Source organism: Bombina bombina, chromosome 3 (genome assembly GCF_027579735.1).
Source record: "Bombina bombina isolate aBomBom1 chromosome 3, aBomBom1.pri, whole genome shotgun sequence".
NCBI classification, from domain to species: Eukaryota; Metazoa; Chordata; class Amphibia; order Anura; family Bombinatoridae; genus Bombina; species Bombina bombina.
In genome coordinates this window covers 969,413,308-969,438,760 of record NC_069501.1, presented here as the reverse complement: position 1 = coordinate 969,438,760, position 25,453 = coordinate 969,413,308, and the positions used below count along the sequence as shown (strand labels likewise).

Below are 25,453 nucleotides of genomic sequence, written 5' to 3'. Positions count from 1 at the left end.
CCTGCCAGGACGCCTGCAATTTGTCTGTCTTCACCGGCTTAAGTACTAACACCTTTTGTCCTATGGTGAAGATTCTCTTTCGGGCCCCCCGATCGTACCATACTTTCTGTCTTCTCTGGGCCAACTGGAGATTAGCCCGCACGGATTTGGCTAATTGCTCCATTCGGTCCCTGAGTTCCAGCACGTATGGCACAATTGGGACACCGTCAGCCTCCATCTCTCCCTCCCAGTGCTCCCGGATCAGGTTTAGGGGTCCCCGTACCTTTCTTCCGTAGAGCAACTCGAAGGGAGAGAACCCTGTCGTTTCCTGGGGCACCTCCCGATAAGCAAATAGGAGGTGCGGCAGGAAGCGTTCCCAGTCTCGGTATTCCTGAGTGAACGTCTTGAGCATTTGCTTGAGGGTCCCATTGAACCTCTCACACAGCCCGTTCGTCTGGGGGTGGTATGGGGAGCTTAGGAGGGACTTAATTTTGCAAACCTGCCAGAGTTGTTGGGTCAATTCAGCCGTAAATTGGGTGCCTCGGTCGGATAGGATTTCTTTTGGAAATCCTACCCGGGAGAACACCTGTACTAGTGCATTCGCTACCGTATCCGCTTGTATGTTGGATAGGGCGACAGCCTCTGGGTACCTGGTAGCGTAGTCCACTACGGTAAGAATGTATCGCTTACCGGAGGGACTAGGGGTAGCCAGTGGTCCCACTAGGTCAATAGCAACCCGGCTGAAGGGTTCCTCTACAATGGGCATATTTACTAGCTGGGCTTTAGGGTGATCGCCTCGCCTTCCTACTCGTTGACACACATCGCAGGTGTTACAGTAAGTTCTAACGTCAGCGTGCACCCCTGGCCAAAAGAACGTGTGAGTAATGCGGTGTAGGGTACGGGTAACGGCTAGGTGGCCTGCTAAGGGGATGTCGTGGCCTATTTTGAGGATTTCTTGACGGTATTTGTGGGGCACTACCAGCTGTCGCCTACGCTGTCCCCTTTTCTCTGTCCAGCGGTATAGTTTCCCTTTTTCCCATAAGAATGTTTCGTTATCTGCCCCGCCCCCTCCGGTCTCTGCTCGTTCCCGGTACTTTTGTAAGGTCGGGTCAGTCTTAGACTCTGCCTCGAAGGCATCTGGGGTGTCCCAGGGTATGGGGCCTAACCTGTCAGGCAAGGTCGGGGTAGGTCTTACCTGTGTCTCCCGCACTGGTGAGAGCTCTCGCTCCGTCCGGGCTTGGGCCCGTGTAGTCACTGGGTCCGCCTCGTTGTTGCATACTGGAGCATAGGCAGAAGTCATGGGGCCCAAATCGTTGCCCAGTAGTACTTCGGCAGGTAAATTATCCATTAGGCCCACGTTCACAGCCCCCTTTCCCGCTCCCCAATCAAGATGCACTTTAGCTGTTGGAATTTTGTACACATCCCCCCCCGCCACTCTAACGGCCACAGTCTGTCCGGATCGCTTGTGCTCTGGCACCAAATGACTCTGTACCAGCGTGATAGTAGCCCCTGTGTCTCGCAATCCCTCGGTAGATCGCCCCTCGAGCCATACCCTCTGCCGATGGTGCTGGCGGTTATCTGAGGCAGCATATACAGGGTCTGCCTCGTGAAGCGGCCCCACATATCCCTCCATAGGGGCCTCTTGGTTAACACAGAGGGCCCGGGCCGGACGATAGGACCCAGAGGGGTAATTGTAATTCCTGGGTGTCTGGTGCGTATTAAGGGGGCAGCTAGCCATGAAATGCCCTGGTTGCTTGCATCGGTGGCAAGTCGGTCTGGGACGCTCAGAGCTGTTATTGGGTGGTCCTGAGTGTCGGACGGGCCCTGTGGGCACCGGGGCTCGGAATTCAGCACGAGGGGGTGCACGGTAAACCTCTCTGGGTTCGACCCGTGCTGGAGCTCGGTAGTTCATGGGTTCGTGAAGACGGGAGTCATAATGTTCATCGGCCAATTTGGCTGCTTCTTCTAAGGTAGAAGGCCGCCTGTCTCGCAGCCATTCCTTCCCTTGCTGTTCCATGCCATTATAAAAATGTTCTAAGAGAAACAATTGTAAAATTTCCTCCCCAGTCACCGCTTTACTTCCGCTCAGCCAGTGATTTGCCGCTCTCCGCATTCGGTGCGCCCATTCCATATGGGTATCGTTAGGCTTCTTTTCCGTGCCCCGAAACTGTCGGCGATACGTGTCCGGAGTTACAGCGTACCGTCGCAACAGTGTCTCCTTAACTAGCTCATACTGTGTCACTTCCTCAGCACCCAGAGTACGAAAGGCTTCCAGGGCTCGCCCGGATAGTTTCCCAGACAATATCGTGGGCCACTCTCTGTTGGGAATCTGGTGCAGGGCACATTGCCTTTCGAAGTCCGCCAAATATTCATCAATCCCTGTATTGCTCTCTAGGAAGGGTCGAAATGCCGCATAGGGTATCTTGGGCCTCCCAGCATTTTCGACAGGGATGATTACCTGCGGGGCTTCAGCATTACGGTGTGCGTTCGCTAGGTTGAGTTCGTGGGCTCGAGTCTCTCGTATATCCTCGTCCGCCTCCGCCATCAACTGCTGTACCAATTCCATGGAGGGGTTCGGCCCGTATAATGAGAGCCTTTCCCGAACAATCCTGGTTTTTTCGTCACTAATCGTGGTCGGTGTTTCCGCCATTGTGAAGCTCTGATCCAGTTCGGTCAATTCTGCGATCAGCTCTCTCCTCGGCCGGTTGCTGGCGTACCCCCCTCTGCTTTCAAGTAAATCCTTTAGGGTTGTACGCTTCAATTTTTCGTAAGCGCTCTCCATCCGTTCTGTACCTCTCCTAGGAAATCCAGGAAAATCCCGCCGCTGCCGCCAAATGTTACGGTTACCCTTAGTCTCGCTGAGAGATGGACCGCTTAGTAGCCTGGATCCCTATTGCTAAAGAGGGGAGAAGCTGCTTTCCATAGTATTCTATATGAGTCTCGCAAATATAGAATAATCTCCCTTAGCTGCAGTACAGCTAGGATACCCTTCTGCCCACAAAAACGAGTCAACGCTGCGATTGAGGGTCAAACAAGAACTCAGGACTGGGATGCCCAGCCTGCTTTTTATTAAGGTTACATGCCCACAGGGCACTCCCAGGGGGAGAGGGGGGGAAGCACAAAATCCCCCATCACACATTTAGATAGAGAGCACTGTCCTTTGACAGGCCACAATAGGATTACAGTACTTAAGATAACAAGTTTACAAGTTCATCTTATCAATTAGCAGTCTGGCTCCAGAGGTGATTAGACAATAGTTTCTAAAAGCTGAAAAAAAAGAGTTAACTCTTTATGAAATGAAACTTGTTACAGTTTTCTTGGAGCCCTTCTTAGGCGCTGGCTTGCTGGTTCAGGCATTGCTGCTGGGAAATAAGCTCTTCACAACAGAATAACTAATGCTTCTGTAACAGTTCCCATTCTAGAAACACTCTTCCTGCTCCTTCTGAAACAGCTGCATCATCACAAAGTGCTTCTACACCAGCCGCATCTTCTTGTAAGCAAGTGTTGCAAACAACTGCCTTCAGAAAATACACAGTACCTTTACTTATAGATAGGATGACACTAGAGGCTAGATTTATTAAAGCCCTACGGCTGCAAGTTCTCACAAGAACTTGCTCGCCGTCATTTATCAAGCAGCGGTCACCAGACTGCCGCTTCCCTAACCTCTTCGCCACCTTTAAGGTGGCGAAATTCAATCTCCTCTGTCTACTCAGACCGAGGAGATTGACTGCTCCTGCCCACGCATGATTGGCTGTGCGCGGGCAGGGGGCGGGATTGCACGCAAGCGCAAAATTGCGCTCGTGTGCAATGGCGAATACCTGCGGGTAATTTCGCCCCGCGACAGGCGAGCTGAGGCGTACAGGGGCGCGTATACGCACCCCTGTCCACCTCAGCTTTAATAAATCTAGCCCTAGGTATGGGCAAATGTTTTGCAACATTTGAAAATTTAAAGGGACAGTCTACACCAGAATTTTTATTGTTTTAAAAGATAGATAATCCCTTTTCTCTTGTTAAGTGTGTTCAGTCCACGGGTCATCCATTACTTATGGTATATATTCTCCTTCCCAACAGGAAGTTGCAAGAGGATCACCCAAGCAGAGCTGCTATATAGCTCCTCCCCTCACATGTCATATCCAGTCATTCTCTTGCAACCCTCAACAAAGAAGGAGGTCGCGAGAGGAGCTGGAGTTTTTACTTAACTATTCTTCAATCAAAAGTTTGTTATTTTAAATGGCACCGGAGTGTGCTGTTTTTCTATCTCAGGCAGTATTTGGAAGAAGAAACTGCCTGCGTTTTTTTTCTATGATCTTAGCAGGCGTAACTAAGATCCACTGGCTGTTCTCGACATTCTGAGGAGTGGGGTAACTTCAGAAACTGGGAATAGCATGCGGGGTCCTCCGCAAATGAGGAATGTGCAGTACTTTATTTTCTGGGAATGGAATTGACTAAGAAAATACTGCTGTTACCGTATGATGTAAGTACAGCCTTAAATGCAGTAGTAGCAACTGGTATCAGGCTGATAAATGTATGCGCAGTCGAGTTATATTCTAGAGACTAGAATTTGACTGAGAAAATACTGTTAACACTGAAATAATACTTAAGCCTTCTCTGCAGTGGTAGCGACTGGTAGCAGGCTTAGTGATAGCTTTGCATGACATTGAAAAATGTTGTTTTTAATAAAACGTTTACTGGCATGTTATTCGTTTTGTGAGGTACTTTGGTGATAAATCGCTTTGGGCATGATTTTTTTTTCCACATGGCTAACATATTTTTCTGCATGGAAACCGTTATATCAGGGCACCCACTGTTGTGATTGGAGTGGGATGGCCCTTGTTTTAGCGCCTTGTTGCGCAGTTAAAATTATTGCACAGTCTTTCTGCTTCTTCCTCCTTGATCCAGGACGTCTCTAGAGAGCTCAGGGGTCTGCAAATTTCATTTGTGAGGGAGGTAATCAGTCACAGCAGATCTGTGACAGTGTGCTGACTGTGATTAAAAGCGTTAAATCTTAATTGATATCTGTTTTATCCGTTTTGGGTATTGAGGGGTTAATCATCCTTTTGCTAATGGGTGCAATCCTCTGCTAATAATACACTTCTTGTTAAGAATTGTTTAATTATATCTGTATTTTTGAAGCGCTGCAGCGTTTTTTGTTTTTTTTTATATTGCTTGTAAACTTATTGAAAGAGATTTCCAAGCTTGTTAGTTTCATTGCTAAGTCTGTTTTAAACATGTCTGATTCAGAGGAAACTGTTTGTTCATCATGTTCAAAAGCCAATGTGGAGCCCAATAGAACGATGTGTACCAATTGTATTGATATTGCTTTGAATAAAAGTCAATCTGTACCGTTAAAGAAGATATCAACAGACAACGAGGGGGAAGTTATGCCGCCTAACTCTCCTCACGTGTCAGTGCCTGCGTCTCCCGCTCGGGAGATGCGTAGGATTGAGACACCTAGTACATCTAGGCCCTTACAAATCACTTTACATGATATGGCTAATGTTATGAAAGAAGTGTTATATAATATGCCCGAATTAAGGGGCAAACGCGATAGCTCTGGGTTAAGGACAGAGCGCGCTGATGACACGAGAGCCATGTCTGATACTGCGTCACAATTTGCAGAACATGAGGACGGTGAGCTTCATTCTGTCGGTGACGGTTCTGATCCGGGGAGACCGGATTCAGAAATTTCAAATTTTAAATTTAAGCTTGAGAACCTCCGTGTGTTACTAGGGGAGGTATTAGCGGCTCTGAATGATTGCGACACGGTGGCAATTCCAGAGAAATTGTGTAGGTTGGATAGATACTATGCGGTACCGGTGTGTACTGACGTTTTTCCTATACCAAAAAGACTTACAGAAATTATAAGTAAGGAGTGGGATAGACCCGGTGTGCCTTTTTCCCCTCCCCCGATATTTAGAAAAATGTTCCCTATAGACGCCACCACACGAGACTTATGGCAGACGGTCCCTAAGGTGGAGGGAGCAGTTTCTACGTTAGCCAAGCGTACCACTATCCCGGTGGAGGATAGCTGTGCTTTCTCAGATCCAATGGATAAAAAATTAGTGGGTTATCTTAAGAAAATGTTTGTTCAACAGGGTTTTATATTGCAGCCTCTTGCATGCATTGCGCCCGTCACGGCTGCAGCGGCATTCTGGTTTGAGTCTCTGGAAGAGGCGATTCGCACAGAGCTGTTGGATGAGGCCTTGAGCAAAGTTAGAACCCTTAAGCAAGCTAATGCGTTTGTTTCAGATGCCGTAGTACATCTAACCAAACTTACGGCTAAAAATTCCGGATTCGCCATACAGGCGCGCAGAGCGCTCTGGCTTAAATCCTGGTCAGCGGATGTAACTTCCAAGTCTAAGCTACTTAACATTCCTTTCAAAGGGCAGACCTTATTCGGGCCCGGCTTGAAGGAAATTATTGCTGACATTACGGGAGGTAAGGGCCACGCCCTTCCTCAGGACAGGGCCAAACCAAAGGCCAAACAGTCTAATTTTCGTGCCTTTCGTAACTTCAAGGCAGGAGCAGCATCGACTTCCTCCGCTCCAAAACAGGAAGGAACTACTGCTCGTTACAGACAGGGTTGGAAAGGCAACCAGTCATGGAACAAGGGCAAGCAGGCCAGAAAGCCTACTCCCGCCCCTAAGACAGCATGAAGTCAGGGCCCCCTATCCGGAGACGGATTTAGTGGGGGGCAGACTTTCTCTCTTTGCCCAGGCTTGGGCAAGAGATGTGCAGGATCCCTGGACGTTAAAGATTATATCTCAGGGATACCTTCTGGATTTCAAAACCTCTCCTCCACAAGGGAGGTTCCATCTTTCGAGGTTATCGACAAACCTAGTAAAGAGAGAGGCATTTCTACAATGTGTACAAGACCTCTTAATCATGGGAGTGATCCACTCAGTTCCGCGATCGGAACAGGGACAAGGATTTTACTCAAATCTATTTGTGGTTCCCAAAAAAGAGGGAACCTTCAGACCAATCTTGGACTTAAAGATCTTAAACAAATTCCTAAGGGTACCATCGTTCAAGATGGAAACCATTCGAACCATCCTACCCATGATCCAAGAGGGTCGATATATGACCACGGTGGACTTAAAGGATGCTTACCTTCATATACCAATTCACAAAGATCATTATCGGTACCTGAGGTTTGCCTTTCTAGACAGGCATTACCAGTTTGTGGCTCTTCCCTTCGGGTTAGCCACGGCCCCGAGAATTTTTACGAAGGTTCTGGGTTCACTTCTGGCGGTACTAAGACCACGAGGCATAGCGGTGGCTCCGTACCTAGACGACATTCTGATACAAGCGTCAAGTTTTCAGAATGCAAAGTCTCATACAGAGATAGTTCTAGCATTTCTGAGGTTGCATGGGTGGAAAGTGAACGTGGAAAAGAGTTCTGTTACCACTCACAAGGGTTCCTTTTCTAGGGACTCTTATAGATTCTGTAGAGATGAAGATTTACCTGACGGAGTCCAGGTTATCAAAGATTCTCAATGCTTGCCGTGTCCTTCATTCCGTTCCAAGCCCATCAGTAGCTCAGTGCATGGAGGTAATCGGCTTAATGGTCGCGGCAATGGAAATAGTGCCATTTGCGCGCCTGCATCTCAGACCGCTGCAACTATGCATGCTCAGTCAATGGAACGGGGATTACTCAGATCTGTCCCCTTTGCTAAATCTGGACCAGGAGACCAGAGATTCGCTTCTCTGGTGGTTGTCACCGGTTCATCTGTCCAAAGGAATGACCTTTCGCAGGCCAGATTGGACGATTGTAACAACGGATGCCAGCCTTCTAGGCTGGGGAGCAGTCTGGAATTCCCTGAAGGCTCAGGGATCGTGGACTCAGGAGGAGAAACTCCTCCCAATAAACATTCTAGAATTAAGAGCAATATTCAATGCTCTTCTAGCTTGGCCTCAGTTAGCAAAGCTGAGGTTCATCAGATTTCAGTCGGACAATATCACGACTGTGGCTTACATCAATCATCAAGGGGGAACCAGGAGTTCCCTAGCGATGTTGGAAGTCTCGAAGATAATTCGCTGGGAAGAGTCTCACTCTTGCCACCTGTCAGCGATTCACATCCCAGGCGTAGAGAACTGGGAGGCGGATTTCCTAAGTCGCCAGACTTTTCATCCGGGAGAGTGGGAACTTCACCCGGAGGTATTTGCTCAACTGATTCGTCGTTGGGGCAAACCGGATCTGGATCTCATGGCATCTCGCCAGAACGCGAAGCTTCCTTGTTACGGATCCAGGTCCAGGGACCCTGGAGCGGTGCTGGTAGATGCATTAGCAGCCCCTTGGGTTTTCAACATAGCTTATGTGTTTCCACCATTTCCGTTGCTACCTCGACTGATTGCCAGGATCAAACAGGAGAGGGCATCGGTAATTCTGATAGCGCCTGCGTGGCCTCGCAGGACCTGGTATGCAGACCTAGTGGACATGTCGTCCTGTCCACCATGGTCTCTTCCTCTGAGGCAGGACCTTCTAATTCAGGGTCCTTTCAACCATTCAAACCTAATATCTCTGAGGCTGACTGCCTGGAAATTGAACGCTTGATTCTATCAAAGCGTGGGTTTTCGGATTCGGTTATTGATACATTAATACAGGCTCAGAAACCTGTGACAAGAAAGATTTACCATAAGATATGGCGTAAATATTTATATTGGTGCAAATCCAAGAGTTACTCATGGAGTAAGGTTAGGATTCCTAGGATATTAGCTTTTCTACAAGAGGGTTTAGAAAAGGGTTTATCCGCTAGTTCGCTAAAGGGACAGATTTCAGCTCTGTCTATTCTTTTACACAAACGTCTGGCAGAGCATCCAGACGTCCAGGCCTTTTGTCAGGCTTTGGCTAGAATTAAGCCTGTGTTTAAAGCTGTTGCTCCTCCGTGGAGCTTAAACTTGGTTCTTAAAGTTCTTCAGGGTGTTCCATTTGAACCCCTTCATTCCATTGATATTAAGCTTTTATCTTGGAAAGTTTTGTTTTTGATGGCTATTTCCTCGGCTCGAAGAGTCTGAGTTATCTGCCTTACATTGTGATTCTCCTTATCTGATCTTTCATTCAGACAAGGTAGTTCTGCGTACTAAACCTGGGTTTTTACCTAAGGTTGTTTCTAACAGGAATATCAATCAAGAGATTGTTGTTCCATCATTATGTCCTAATCCTTCTTCAAAGAAGGAACGTCTTTTGCATAATCTAGACGTGGTCCGTGCTCTGAAGTTCTACTTACAGGCAACTAAAGATTTTAGACAAACTTCTCTGTTTGTCGTTTACTCTGGACAGAGGAGAGGTCAAAAGGCTTCGGCTACCTCTCTCTCTTTTTGGCTTCGTAGCATAATACGTTTAGCCTATGAGACTGCTGGACAGCAGCCTCCTGAAAGAATTACAGCTCATTCCACCAGAGCTGTGGCTTCCACCTGGGCCTTTAAGAATGAGGCCTCTGTTGAACAGATTTGCAAGGCTGCAACTTGGTCTTCACTTCATACTTTTTCCAAATTTTACAAATTGACACTTTCGCTTCTTCGGAGGCTGGTTTTGGGAGAAAGGTTCTACAGGCAGTGGTTCCTTCTGTTTAATGTTCCTGCCTTGTCCCTCCCATCATCCGTGTACTTAGCTTTGGTATTGGTATCCCATAAGTAATGGATGACCCGTGGACTGAACACACTTAACAAGAGAAAACATAATTTATGCTTACCTGATAAATTTATTTCTCTTGTAGTGTGTTCAGTCCACGGCCCGCCCTGTCTTTTTCAGGCAGGTTCTAAATTTTAAAATTATAACTCCAGTCACCACTGCACCTTATAGTTTCTCCTTTCTTGTCTTGTTTCGGTCGAATGACTGGATATGACATGTGAGGGGAGGAGCTATATAGCAGCTCTGCTTGGGTGATCCTCTTGCAACTTCCTGTTGGGAAGGAGAATATATCCCATAAGTAATGGATGACCCGTGGACTGAACACACTACAAGAGAAATAAATTTATCAGGTAAGCATAAATAATGTTTTCTCCAACATTGGTGTGTCCGGTCCACGGCGTCATCCATTACTTGTGGGAAATATTCTCCCCCACAGGGAAAGGCAAGGAGAGCACACAGCAAGAGCTGTCCATATAGCTCCCCCTCTGGCTCCGACCCCCAGTCATTCTCCTTGCCGCTCTGAACAGGTAGCATCTCCACAGGATGGCGAGGAGTTTGTGGGAATCACAGCTCACCCTACTAGGGCTGTGGCTTCCACATGGGCCTACAAGAACGAGGCTTCTGTTGATCAGATATGTAAGGCAGCGACTTGGTCTTCTCTGCACACTTTTGCCAAATTCTACAAATTTGATACTTATGCTTCTTCGGAGGCTATTTTTGGGAGAAAGGTTTTGCAAGCCTTGGTGCCTTCCATTTAGGTAACCTGATTTGCTCCCTCCCTTCATCCGTGTCCTAAAGCTTTGGTATTGGTTCCCACAAGTAATGGATGACGCCGTGGACCGGACACACCAATGTTGGAGAAAACAGAATTTATGCTTACCTGATAAATTACTTTCTCCAACGGTGTGTCCGGTCCACGGCCCGCCCTGGTTTTCCTAATCGGGTTGAACATTTTTTTCTTTATACACTACAGTCACCACGGCACCCTATAGTTTCTCCTTTTTCTCCTAACCGTCGGTCGAATGACTGGGGGGCGGAGCCAGAGGGGGAGCTATATGGACAGCTCTTGCTGTGTGCTCTCCTTGCCTTTCCCTGTGGGGGAGAATATTTCCCACAAGTAATGGATGACGCCGTGGACCGGACACACCGTTGGAGAAAGTAATTTATCAGGTAAGCATAAATTCTGTTATATTACCCATTCCCCAGGTTTGCATAACCAACACAGTTATATTTATGTACTTTTTACCTCTGTGATTATCTTGTATCTAAGCCTCTGCAAACTGCCCCTTTATTTCAGTTCTTTTGACAGACTTGCAGTTTAGCCAATCAGTGCTGGCTCCCATATAACGTTACGTGCATGAGCACAGTGTTATCTATATGGAACACATGAACTTACACCCTCTAGTGGTGAAAAACTGTTAAAATTAACCTCCTAGGTTAAGCTTTCAACCAAGAGAACAAAGCAAAATTGGTGATAAAAGTAAATTGGAAAATTGTTTAAAATTACATGCCCTATCTGAATCATGAAAGTTTATTTTGGACTAGACTGTCCCTTTAAATAGATTTTAACACATTTGTTCTAACATTTGTTTTATGTAATAGTATTTCTTATGCTTTCTTTAAATGTAATATTCAAATGTATGCAATATTCAAATTGGAAAAATTCAAAGCTATATGTAGTAGTATTTCTAATGCTCTTTAAATGTAATATTTGAATTATGCAATATTTGAAATAGAAACATTCAAATTTATATATTTGTATCTATTATGGATCAATTTATTAAATTCCCTACCACATGAACTATTGAACTTCTGAATAGTATTTGTTTAATCGAATGTTACGTTCAAAATTTCAAATGTGGATATTCGATTTCATAATGAACATTTGAAAATGAAAGTTTTAATGGATTTTCTTTCTTATTAACATTCAATTTCCAAAACGAATGTTCACAGGACTATTCGTTCTACCAAATAAATTACACTTTCAGCACATTCGCCCATCCCTAGATGACACCTGATGTTTAGGAAAAAGTTGATCAAGCTTTTGCAAGAGCAATTTATTCTTCTGGAATCTCTATCGGCCAGATTACGAGTTTTGCGTTAGGAGCTGTGCGGTGCTAACTATCAGTTTTTTTCTCACCGCTCACTTGCCTACAGCGCTGGTATTACAGGTTTTTACAAACCCGGCGTTAACAGGCAATAAGTGAGCGTAGAGCAAAATTGAGCTCCATACCGCACTCCAATACCAGCGTTGCTTAAGTGAGCGGTGAGCTGGCCGTACGTGCTCGTGCACGATTTCCCCATAGACATCAATGGGGAGAGCCGGCTAAGAAAAAGTCTAACACCTGCAAAAAACCAGCATAAAACTCAGTAACGCAGCCCCATTGATTCCTATGGGGAAACACATTTTATGTTTACACCTAACACCCTAACATGAACCCCGAGTCTAAACACCTCTAATCTTACACTTATTAACCCCTAATCTGCCGCCCCCGACATCTATATTATTCTTATTAACCCATAATCTGCCGCTCTGGACATCGCCGCCACCTACATTATATTTATTAACCCCTAATCTGCCGCCCCCAACGTCGCAGCCACTATATAAAATGTATTAACCCTGAAACCTAAGTCTAACCCTAACACCCCCTAATTGAAATATAATTAAAATAAATCTAAATAAAATTTCTATCATTAACTAAATTATTCCTATTTAAAACTAAATACTTAACTATAAAATAAACCCCAAGCTAGCTACAATATAACTAATAGTTATATTGTAGCTATCTTAGGGTTTATTTTTATTTTACAGGCAAGTTTGTATTTATTTTAACTAGGTAGAATAGTTACTAAATAGTTATTAACTATTTAATAACTACCTAGCTAAAATAAATACAAATTGACCTGTAAAATAAAACCTAACCTAAGTTACACTAACACCTATTACTACACTACAATTAAATAAATTAGCTAAATTAAATACAATTAAATAAATTAGCTAAATCACAAAAACAAACACTAAATTACAGGAAAAAAACAAATTACAAGATCTTTAAACTAATTACACCTAATCTAAAAGCCCTATCAAAATAAAAAAAAGCCCCCCCCAAAATAAAAATAAAAAACCCTAGCCTAAACTAAACTATCAATAGCCCTTAAAAGGACCTTTTGCAGGGCATTGCCCCAAAGTAATCAGCTCTTTTACCTCTAAAAAAAAATACCCCCCAGTAAAACAGTAAAACCCACCACCCACACAACCGACCCCCCAAATAAAATTCTAACTAAAAAAACCTAAGCTCCCCATTGCCCTGAAAAGGGCATTTAGATGGGCATTGCCCTTAAAAGAGTATTTAGTTCTTTTGCAGGCCCAAACCCTAATCTAAAAATAAACCCACCCAATACACCCTTAAAAAAATCCTAACACTAACCCCCGAAGATTTGCTTACCTGGAGAAGTCTTCATCCAAGCAGCAAGATGTCCTCAACAAAGCGGGCAGAAGTGGTCCTCCAGACGGGCAGAAGTCTTCATCCAGACGGCATCTTCTATCTTCATCCTTCCGGCGCGGAGCGGCTCCATCTTCAAGACATCCGGCGCGGAACATCCTCTTCAAACGACGTCTTCTTCTGAATGAATATCTCTTTAACTGACATCATCCAAGATGGCGTCCCTTAGATTCCGATTGGCTTATAGAATTCTATCAGCCAATCGGAATTAAGGTAGAAAAAAATCCTATTGGCTGATCCAATAAGCCAATAGGATTTTTTCTACCTTAATTCCGATTGGCTGATCCGATCAGCCAATAGGATTTTTTCTACCTTAATTCCGATTGGCTGATAGAATTCTATCAGCCAATCGGAATCTAAGGGACGCCATCTTGGATGACGTCAGTTAAAGAAATATTAATTCAGAAGAAGTCGTTTGAAGAGGATGCTCCGCGCCGGATGTCTTGAAGATGGAGCCGCTCCGTGTCCGAAGGATGAAGATAGAAGATGCCGTCTGGATGAAGACTTCTGCCCGTCTGGAGGACCACTTCTGCCGGCTTTGTTGAGGACATCTTGCTGCTTGGATAAGGACTTCTCCCGGTAAGTGAATCTTCGGGGGTTAGTGTTAGGATTTTTTTAAGGGTGTATTGGGTGAGTTTATTTTTAGATTAGGCTTTGGGCGTGTAAAAGAGCCAAATACTCTATTAAGGGCAATGCCCATCCAAATGCCCTTTTCAGGGCAATGGGGAGCTTAGGTTTTTTAGTTAGTATTTTATTTGGGGGGTTGGTTGTGTGGGTGGTGGGTTTTACTGGGGGGGTTGTTTGTATATTTTTTTTTACAGGTAAAAGAGCCGATTAGTTTGGGGCAATGCCCCGCAAAAGGCCCTTTTAAGGGCTATTGATAGTTTAGTTTAGGCTAGGGGCTTTTTTATTTTGATAGGGCTATTAGATTAGGTGTAATTAGTTTAAATATCTGTAATTTTGTTTTTTATTTTCTGTGTTTTTTTTGTTTGTGATTTAGCTAATTTAATTTTATTTAATTGTATTTAATTTAATTTATTTAATTGTAGTGTTAGTGTAACTTAGGTTAGGTTTTATTTTACAAGTCAATTTGTATTTATTTTAGCTAGGTAGTTATTAAATAGTTAAGAACTATTTAATAACTATTCTACCTAGTTTAAAAAAAAAAAAAAAACTTGCCTGTAAAACCTAAGCTAGATACAATGTAACTATTTGTTATATTGTAGCTAGCTTAGGGTTTATTTTATAGATAAGTATTTCGTCTTAAATAGGAATAATTTCGTTAATTATAGTAATTTTCTTTAGATTTATTTACATTTTATTTGTTAGGGGGTGTTAGGGTTAGAAACTTAAAAACTTACTGAGAGCCAGCAGCAAAAAGTATGTACATAAATAGCACTCCACAACATGTGAATTACTGAATAGTAGATTTCCAAGGCAACATAGGAAATCCCCCCGTGTAGGGGTAAAACTTAGCTTTTATTGTTACAATTAAAATAAAATAAGTGTGTGTGTTAAAAGCACAGAATAGTACTGAAAATACCTCTTTATAATAGTGGAGTACTCCAATATACAGGGTAACAATGTACCTCAGGTTATTATAATTATGTAATAATTAACATGGACTGGCCGTGTGAGGGGTGGCATAGAATATTTCTTCTGCCCAATAGGTAATATAAAATATACTAAACGATATATACCCAGTGGGGTAAACTAAATGTGGTCAAGTTCAGTTTATTATTATTGTGGTTAGTACACTGTAGGAATAGTATTGGTAGAGGGTATGATAGTATTGGCAACCAATGTACAAATTATTGTGTATAATGCTAGTTAGATAATGGAGCAACCTGATGTGCCCACTATATAATAAAGCTACACTAGATGTAACCAATCATTACTATCACGTACAATTATTGTATTGCTAAATATTATAGTGAGCAAGAGCAGATGTAGGTTATTTATAATACACAATAAAATATCTAATAGGTAGATATTTGTTAGGGTTAGACTTAGATTTAGGGGTTAATACATTTAATATAGTGGTGGCGACTTTGGGGACGGCAGATTAGAGGTTAAGAAGTATAATGTAGGTGGCGGCAATGTTAGGGGCGGCAGATTAGGGGTTAATAATATTTAACTAGTGTTTGCGAGGCAGGATTGCGGCGGTTTAGGGGTTAATAGGTAGTTTATGGGTGTTAGTGTACTTTTTAGCACTTTAGTTATGAGTTGTTTTTTTTTTAACTACTCACTTTAGAATGCGTTCGGAATCTTGGAGGTAGAGGATGTACCGCTAACTTTTTGGCCTCCCAGGACAGACTTGTAATACCAGCGCTATGGAAGTCCCATAGAAAAAAGGGTTTACGAAGTTTACGTAAGTCGTTTTGCGGTAAGGCCAAAGAAGTGTGCGGTGCCCCTAAACCTGCAAGACTCGTAATAGCAGCGTTAGGACCTGTTAACACTGCTTTTTTATCTTAACGCAAAACTCGTAATCTAGCCGATTGTCATTAACTGGAAACACATATTGGCAAGAAACCTTTAAATTATTAAGACCATCATACCATTTGCCCAGCAGATATTCCTTGAGTAAGCCTCTTTAAGAGTCATATACTGTACACGGTTTTTTTGGGGTTTTTTCATTGCTTTGGGGGCCTATTTTCATGTACTGGCAAGAGAGGCTCCTTGCGGTTCACTTGTTCTTAGCATATCCAGACCTTGCAGTTCCATTTGTAACAAAAAATAAAGATTTAAAAAGCAAATTTAGTTTATTTACTGACTGAGCTGTACTTTTATTTTAAATGTAATACTTTAATGCACACTGAATGTTATGTTCCCAATGTAACAAAATGATTTTCATTTTGTAAGTAATCTGCATTTTTTTTTTTTATTTCTTTCTATAAATTTCCATTTGTTTCAGAAAAAAAGCCCTTCTTCACCACATAACTGTGAGGTCTATTAAGTGTTGGAGCTGAATCAAATCAGAATATTTTTTTTTCTAAATATGCATTTAAGACATCTCTTACACTAGACTTACCATATTTGGTACCAAATTAATTTGAATAATATTTCCTGAATGATCCATTATAGTGTTTCTGTTTTAGCAGCACCTGCATATAAATTATAGTGTAGTATGTTTTAACTAGTTTTGGCATAAGTTTACGGCCCCTTGTGAAAGTCCATCCCAGACTCCTCTGTGTGCCATCTCAGAAGGGGCAGAGTTAGCAACATGATATTAATATAAAATATTTTGGAGCGCTAAGAACTTTGTCATTCAGTGAGGAGCAAGTCTGTGTTGTACTGGATGTCCATTTCTACGCCAAAGCTTCCTTGGGGCAGAAAATCAATTTTATCTTGCTAGTAGTGAGTAGATAGTTTAAAATAAAAATAAAAGGCAAAAAAATAACAGAAAATCCTGTCGGGTGTAATTGTGTTTTTGGAACATCTATTTTTTTTTTTTTTTTTTTTTAACGTATGCACTGTGACCCTTTTGTTTTATTTTTATTTTCATAAAAATGAATTAAGTCCTATTTTTTTTAATCTTTTATACTTGGCCGACTAAGCACTCCCTGTGCTAAAAGTGTCCCGGTGGTGGCAGCTTAAATAGTATAATTAGTGTGGGTGGTGGTTAAATGGTATTTTTAATCATTTTTTAGGTCTAGTGCAGACAAAGTTATTTAATTTTTAACCCTTGCACCCACAAAGCTACATAATAAACTCGCTTGGAGTAGTTGGTTCATGACAAAGGTACTAAGATTTAAATTTTTCCATTGGTCTCTCATAGTATTGGTCTTTGAGTAAAATGTGAGAAATAAGATAAGGGGGACTTTGTGTAAATAATTATTAGACATATAAACTAATTAGGTCTGCTCTCCCTAAAAGTTCAGCCAAGCCTATTTTGATGGGCTGTGGTTTCAAAGAGCAAATCCAGCTATTTATTTTGCAAAAAGAAGCATATATTATCAATTTCTCATACATTTTATACTCTGCAGCTGGTATAACAAGTAATGGGGTGCACATTCAGGGAAAATATATTTTACAGTGAACTGTCCCTTTAATGTGATTGTTACTGCCAACCTTTTCTGTAGTAAGAATGCATGTCTTTTCCGAGTGGGCTTGCACATTTTATATATTAATTTGTGATTTCATTGTATTGCTATCTTATATTACCTTACTTTTGTTAATCTATATGTCTCCTCTCCCTACAAGTTCATTTTATTGAGTTGCAGTTAAAATTAGCAGAAACATCTATTTCATATAAAATATACCTAAAGGATCAATTTACGGTATATTTTAAACTATGCAGCAGGTAATTGGAAGCATATTAAGAGAAAATTTGTGATTTCATTATATTGCTATCTTTTATTACCTTACTTTTGTTAATCTATATATTTTCTCTCCATTCCTTCTAGGAACGATTTCAAGTGAAAAATCCTCCACACACTTATATTCAGAAACTGCAGAGTTTTTTAGACCCTGGAGTCACAAGAAAGGTAATATTATTGTTCCAGTGTTTTGTAGTGCACCTTCCTACCTTGAAGCTTCAAAGTAAACCAACATGATGGTTGTCCAACAAAAGACAAGGTCCAGAGTGCAGTCTGTAATTAATCTAGTTTATCTCTCGTTACTTTTTATAATCTTATGTCTGTGCCACAGAGGCATTTTGCAGCTTTTGCACTTAGTCTCTTTGTACTAAGCCGCTTATGTGCAACATGTGTGATTTGGGTGGTCACATTCTGTTCCTCTATCTTTCCCTACATAACCCACCAATGTGGTTCAATAATTTAGCTTAGGGCCTTTATACTTAGGAATCTGCATTTATCTATTTGCATTGTATGATTAGCAATTTGATTAATAATAATAAATATATATATATAGTGACACCAGATTTGGTTAAACACGTGAGCATGAGTTTATTATTTGTACCCGTTTGGAAATTAGTAGAAAAAGAAAGAGAAGTAATAAGATTTAGTAGTCTTTTAGCAGAGGATTTGTGGGAGTAAGAAAATGCCCTAATCCCTTAGATGAATATTTGCATTCATACGCATCAAGGTATATGATTTAGTATAGTGGGTAAGTGTTTAGTGTAAGCTAAGAAGGCTGGTGTGTGGTGCTGGCGATCTTATCTACTGATTCCTGGAATGAGATAGAGGAATGGTAAATAGGTGTGCTAGAGAGGGGAGAGTTATAGTGTTGTGTTTTTAAAGGGAATTCTTCTCTCACCATGTCATTTTGTTTTAACTTTCCACAATGCATTAAATAAATGACCTGTAGATAAGATTTTATTTACATGCATTAAGACTAAAAGAACAAATTGTAGTACAAATACCTCATGACATTAAACACACGCTATATGTTAGAATGAATGACCTATTCAAAGCAAAGTTTAGCAGGACAATAATATGCAGATGTATTTAAAAAAAATTATATTATTGTTTACATATTGAAAAAATAAGTGTAAAGTTTTAGTGTCCATATAGCATTGTGTAGCACCATGTTGCAACCTTTGCTGCTGAGATGCCAACTGTGGGGAATATAGTTGTGAAGTATAAAGTCTGCACTTCATCTCTTAACAGGAACTGGAAAGGCCACAATTTTCATGATTAAAGTGATAGTAAATTGTAGTGTTTATGAAATGCTCGGATTTACCAATGCAACAAATAAAGTATAAAATACTTCATGCTGAAAGTTCCTTTATTTGTTGTACTAGTAAATCCCAGCATTTCACAAAGGCTAGGATTTACTATTACTTAAAATTACAGAAAAATGTGACAATATAAATTCTGAATGTATTCCGCAAACCTGTTTTACTACACAAACATTTTATAATACAAATATAAGTGTTTAATGTCCTTGTATGGATAGTATAGTTTATCACAAAAGTGGTTCACATCGGCTTAGGAAGGTATCCATTTGGACCCTGACATTAAATGTTAAGAACATTTCTCATTCCAAGTGTGTGGGCAGCTCCCTCCAAAATCTCAGAAGTAATTGTGAAATATATGTAGGCTTAGGGCATCACATTACATTCACTATCTTGAATTGTGGTCATAAAGAGGAATAAATGATGATTTAACCAGTACCTTCTGTTAACAGGATATTTTCCTCCTTTTATGTCCCCTTTTTTATGTCCTGTGACAGAAATTTAGAAGACGAGTTCAGGAATCCACAAAGGTTCTGCGTGAGCTGGAAATATCTCTACGGACAAATCACATTGGGTGAGTACCAAGGGAAATGCAGTGAGCTTGATGTTTGGGTTCTATGGGAATTTATGGAGCAGGTTTCTTAAAGGCACATTAGTCATAATGTGTTTATTTTATAGTAGTTCCTCATTATAGTCAATGGCAATTATTCTGGCATCAAAAATATTTCTGCAGTAATAAAGATTTACACACTGGGCTGTGAAGTAGTAATATAATTAAAACATTGTTTTGGTGACAATATGTTTTAGTTAATGCAATATGAGGGCTAATATTAAAAATGTAGATAATATATTTACCTCTGCAGAGAAAAAAACAAAAAACATTGCAGTATATATGCATTGTGTAATAAAGATATTTAAATTAAAGGGACATGAAAGCCAAAATGAAAGTGATGGTAAATCCTAGTGTTTTTGAAACGCTAGACTTTACCAGTGCTACAAATAAAGGGGACTTCCAGTCATGAACAGTGCTCCCTCTAAGGACAGTTTTTTTCATAAATGGAAAGAGTCCGGTATGAGAGTGCAGTTCCCTTCCGTGTTTTTATATATATATATATATATATATATATATATATATATATATATATATATATATATATATATATATAAAACACGGAAGGGAACTGCACTCTCATACCGGACCGGGTACACATCCCATGACCCTGCAACATGCTCAGCCCTGGGTGCCACTGGCACTCACAGGAAGCTGTGCTGTCCCCAGAGCCACAAGCAGTTAACCCCAGACAGGTCTGGGTGCAAGAACCATAGGGAAAATTACAAAACAAATTAATACAACACACAGAGAAAACCCAGCACTCACTTACAAGCTCTCAGCTAAGATTTAAAAGCAAAAATGGTTTTCTCTGTGTGTTGTATTAATTTGTTTTGTAATTTTCCCTATGGTTCTTGCACCCAGACCTGTCTGGGGTTAACTGCTTGTGGCTCTGGGGACAGCACAGCTTCCTGTGAGTGCCAGTGGCACCCAGGGCTGAGCATGTTGCAGGGTCATGGGATGTGTACCCGGTCCGGTATGAGAGTGCAGTTCCCTTCCGTGTTTTATATATATATATATATATATATATATATATATATATATATATATATATATATATATATATATATATATTCCATCTTTTTGGTATTCTTATCCAGTTATGGAGGACTCTGATGTTGAAACTGTTCGACTTTCGTATTCAGATCCTTTGTCCTGTGATAATTGCGAATTGGCCCCATTGACACAGGTCAGTTGGTTATGTTCGGTAAGCCACAATAGAGCGTCTTGTTCCTCAGGCTCGGGGAATCAAGGGACGGCTGAGCCATACGCCTCTGGGGGTCCTGTCCTTCGAGAGGCGAGTTCCCTACCGCTTTATACTACTACACATGCGGTTAACCCAGCTTAACCACACTTTCACATACTTTTGGCGATTGTGCATCTACAAAGTCCAAATGTTTGTTTGCAACTGTGCTCGTGCCCTATTGTCCCGGGTCTCCTGGCCATGAGAGGGCCTGTACAGTTCCCTGCGGGGTAGCTGTCCCTGAGTGTTGTGCTTTTTGTTACAGACTGGCACGTCTTTGTGTTTTACTCGCACGTTTTTGAGTTGTTAGGGGACCCTATCCTTAATTGATACGGGACTCCTCAGTCTTCTACTTCAAATGGCTCACCTAAGTAGACATGAGGGGGTGACTTAATCTCCTTCTAGTCTTGTTGTTGAGATCTTTCCCAGTGTTGTGAAAGAACAGGGTTCCCATTGGGCTAGTCCTGTGTGTATTTGTGTTTCTTTTTGGGTGTAAACCTATGGGTTGCCTTCCATTTTATTTTATCCGGTTAGGATGATTTTATTTTATGGTTTTATGTTTCCTTCGGTAACTTTCTCTGGGATCGATACTCGCTATTTACTTCTGCGGAAGTTGTTAAGGGACATGTTTCGTCCTCTGTCTGCTTTTCTTTCTCCCACTCTGAGGGCGAATATGTGCAACTTGACAGTATGGCCCTGGTTGCAGGCTGGTCCTGCTTGGGTTCGGATCTTCTCTCTTGTGGCTTGTTCAGACACATGGCGCCTGCTCTGCCTGGCTGGTCCGGTTGAGGCGCTGAGTTATCACAATATTATTTGTGTTTTCTATTTACAAGTTTTCAGCTAAGCATCTGAAGAGGACTTGCGGGTCCATGAGGCAAATAGAATTGGGTTCAGTCCTTATTAGCTTTCACTCTGGTTGACTGTGTCAGTGGAGTTCCACTGCGTCTCTCTATCTCTCTCTGTTGTTTCAAATAATTTCGGGACCTAGAGCATTCCTTCCCACGTGGTTGGACGTTTGTAGGGCTTCGTGCCTCCTTTCCACCGGTTTAGGCGGTTTTGCCTTCAGAGGCTCTAGGACTTGTTCCTTTAGTGGTTCTATTCTTCATTGAGAACTTTTGGACTTGTCTGTTTTCTCCTTGTGAGTTCAGTCACCTTATGGGGACCTGTTTTCTTCTGGAGATGTCTGTTCTCTTTTAGGGATATTAGGCAGAGTGACTTCTCCTGGGCTCCGCTTAGGGGTTCTTTCCCGGGGTTGGGGATGTTCTGCATCTTTTTCCTTGGGTGTTGTCCTCTGATTTTTTATCTGAGGTGATGGGAGACTAGCCGTAGCTCTGTTCGGGAGACTTTGTCCTCAATGTAATCCCCTTGATCTTGATAGTCGTGGTGTTGTTTAGACGCCTGTTAGGCTCTAGAGTCTTATACAACCTTGTGATGCCTTTACTCATTTGGAGTGTTGGACTCCTGCAAGGGGTGGTCTCTTCCCTTTTGGGTAGGGAGTTGCGAGGGGCACTTGTTCTCGATATCCTGGATATTTCCCTGTGAGTCTGTTTTTTATATCAGACGGGGTACTCAAGTTCCCGGGATATTGTTTATTTTCAACAATTGTAAGGCTCGGGCCTATCTTTGTCCTAGGTTTTCTGGTTAATTGAGTGTTTACCTCGTCGTTTTCACTTAATGGGTCTGATCCTAGGATTGGTTTGGGATGCTCCAGTTTCCATGGAATTTGGGCTGTGGCCTTTTGTTGTGGCGGGTTAATCTATTTCAAATGGGCTAGGTTTTATGAGCGCCGATGCTCCTTGGAGCTTGTCTTGACTTGAATGATACGGTTTCCCTTAGGACAGCCAGCTGATGTAACCTGACGGTTGGCTTAGCTGGCTAGCAAGCGGAAGGTTGCAGGTAACCAGCTGCAGCTATTGCACCTTGAAATGTGTACTAGCAGGCTGTTTTTTAACGGATTCCTCTGTGTTCATCAGGACGTGGCCTTGATATTCTCTCGGTTTAGCCTACGTCATCTCCTATGGGCAGGTGCTCTATCCTTATCGATGCTTTCCTTTTCGGGGGGCTTGTTGTCCTCCTTACTGAGGAATGGTTCCTATTTTTAGGGTCCTCTTCTGTGTACAGGAGGTTAGAACAGATGTTTTATCTTGTTCTGTAACCGGTCTGCTCTCTGAGTAGTTCTGTTCCCTCTGGGGAGCTGCTGACTCCGTGTTGTGACTGTCGGGTGGTTTTGCTGGATCTCCTTGGGTCTACGCCTTGTTAAACGGTCTATGAGGAGTGTTTCGGGTTGACACCCGAGCTCTGTTGGAGTGGTTGGGACCATTCTTCCGCCCTTTTTAGAGGGTTGGTGTTGGGGTTCCCCTGCTTTTCAGATCTGCCATCGCTTAGTCTGGCCCGGTTGGGTGTAGGATCTGGAATCTGTTGCTCATCCTCAGGTCTTGGAGATGCGAGTGGGCCTCTTTGAGGTTCTGTTTTAGAGGTTTTGCAACCTGATATCTTGTTCAGCCGCTTTTTCCTACCCGGAAAGTATTTTCTTTCTGTGTCCTCTTCATGATGGCAGCGTGCCCTTGTCTCAGGTCTTTTTCTCTGGGTTTGCTACACGTATTTGTGTTTGATTGCTCAGTATTCTGAGTTTTGATGATTTGAGGACTCCATTTTCAGCTGTCTTTTTTGGTGCTGTTGCATGATGTTCGGGAGCTTTTATTCTCCTCTGATGCCTGGTCCTGGTTTGGTCTTGGCGTTGCCTCCCCTTGTTTATCAGGACCCTGCTTTTTGCGTTCTCTAGTTAGGCTTCCGGATTTTCTGAGGATCAGTGTCTTTGGGGCCTTTTCCTTTTTTCAAATGTTCTCTTGGCTTCGTACGAAGCGGGATGTTTTGTGGGTTGTAGTTTTCAGGCCTGGTTCCCTCAGAATGGGCCGCCTTTTGTACCCTCCCGTTTTTAGCATTCAGCTTGGGCATTGATTTCCCAAAAGTAATTAATGCAGCTGTGGACTCTTTCCATTTATGAAGAAAAACATAAATTATGCTCCCTGTCCGTATTTTTTTTCTGTGGGGCGTCTGTCATTTTTATTCTTCTGGCACCTTTCACCCTGGTATTTCTTCTACTGTTCCTTGTTCCTCGGCAGAATGACTAGGGGATGAGGCAGTGGCGTCACTAGGGGGGGGCGGGCCGCACCCGGGTGACACCCTCCAGGGGGTGACACCAAAAATTTTTTTTATTTTTTTTTAATTTTATTGAAATTCAAAGAAATACAATGTTGAGATGCATAGATTTTTTTTTATTAGAGGGGCTGGCATTTGTGAACATTGGTGGGACTGGGGAAGTTGTAGACACACAATTTTTTGCCCCTTGAGCCAGTGCTACAATTTCGACAAATAGTTTTCCCGGCTGCTTTTGCTTGTTTGTACTTTGCTTCTCCCCTGCCCAATTTCGCTATGAATGTTGTGGGCATGCCGTGGGGCTTGCAAAGTTGCGCTGCTAGCCTAAACCTGCCTGCCTATCTGTGCTCACTGCTCAGTGACATGTGGAGCAGTGGAGTCACTCACTGCTGTGCTGTCTCTCTAAACGGGAACTGGCAAATCATGAGGGGATGCCTGACACCTGACCATATGACTGTTTGACACTGTCTTTAAAGTGAAGGAGCCACGTATGATGCCCACCAGACCATTACGGTTACGGTACACTAAGTGCAAACTGAACAGGTAGGAGGGCGGGCGGGGGTCTGGGGGTGGGCAGAGTGCAGAGGTGATTGGCCATAAGAAGCGGTAGGTACTCTGCCCAGGGCTGTGCACTGACAGGCTTGGAACAGAGTCAGAGAGCAGAATTTTCATAGTTTGCGCCTAAACCTTTTCTTTAGTGATTTATTTTTAGAGTGCTCTGTTTATCTTTCATTTGATGCTCTGCTGAGCCAGGGAGCAGCTCTAGGCATGCGCTTTATAATTAATGCAGTGCAGTTTACATATTTTGTAAGTGTGTGTCTGAGTTTTTGTGTGTGTGTGTGTGTCTCAGTGTTTTTGTGTGTGTGTTTTTGTGTGTGTGTCTGAGTGTGTTTCCGAGTGTTTGTGTGTGCATCTGAGTACGTTTTTAAGTGTGTCTGAGTGTTTGTATGTGTGTTTGCCTGTTTTTTTTTGTGTGTCTGCTTTCTGGGGGGGGGGGTGACACCATAACTTACCGCACCGGGTGACACCAACCCTAGTGACGCCACTGGGATGAGGAAAGTGGGAGGAATATTTAAGCCTTTGGCTGGGGTGTCTTTGCCTCCTCCTAGTGGCCAGGTTCTGAATTCCCAAAAGTAATGAATGCAGCTGTGGACTCTTTCCATCTGCAAAAAATTAAAATGAAAATTATCAGGTAAGCATAATAATTTATGTTTTTGTGTGCAGCCCAGCAGTGAAACGGTTAATAAGAGAAACATACTTTGCAGTCGGGATTGAGCAGTGTTTGTTAATCGCAGGGTTCAGGAACCTAATTAACTGTTTCACTGCTGGGCCGCACAAAAAACAACTGTCCTTAGAGGGAACACTGGTCATGAAGTATAAAAAAACTTCATGCTATAAGTACCTTTATTTGCAGCAAGTTGATGCCGAGCTGGCCGCCCACGGTAAAAAACGCTTTTTTTTTTTCAATGAGGTGATGTTTTAACCTCTTAGCCAATGGCAGTGAGGGCCAATCAGCATTATGCGGGATGACTAGCACGCTGTTGTCTAAGAGGACGCTATTGACAAAAAGGAGGGGTTTTTTTAAAAAAAAAAAGCATATGTAGGTAGGGAGCTAGCTGGAGATTAGTGGCTACAGGCGTTAAACACTTATATGCAAGAACTAGTGTAATATAAAAAAGCTCTACCACATAAG

At 42.5% G+C, this 25,453-nt stretch overlaps 1 protein-coding gene across 4 annotated transcripts in view; it reads left to right on the top strand.

Annotated features, from left to right (window-relative positions):
- The window catches only part of LOC128654230 (formin-like protein 3), a 277,341-nt gene that overhangs the window by 133,417 nt on the left and 118,471 nt on the right, over window positions 1-25,453 (top strand). For all 4 annotated transcript variants that reach the window (XR_008401432.1, XR_008401431.1, XM_053708041.1 and 1 more), the window contains exons 3-4: window positions 17,520-17,600; window positions 19,249-19,325. Coding sequence is in view for 2 of the 4 variants with exons in the window: in XM_053708041.1 (XP_053564016.1) it covers window positions 17,520-17,600; window positions 19,249-19,325 (158 nt within the window). In the remaining 2 variants the exon portion in view is untranslated. The remainder of the gene's footprint in view (window positions 1-17,519; window positions 17,601-19,248; window positions 19,326-25,453) is intronic.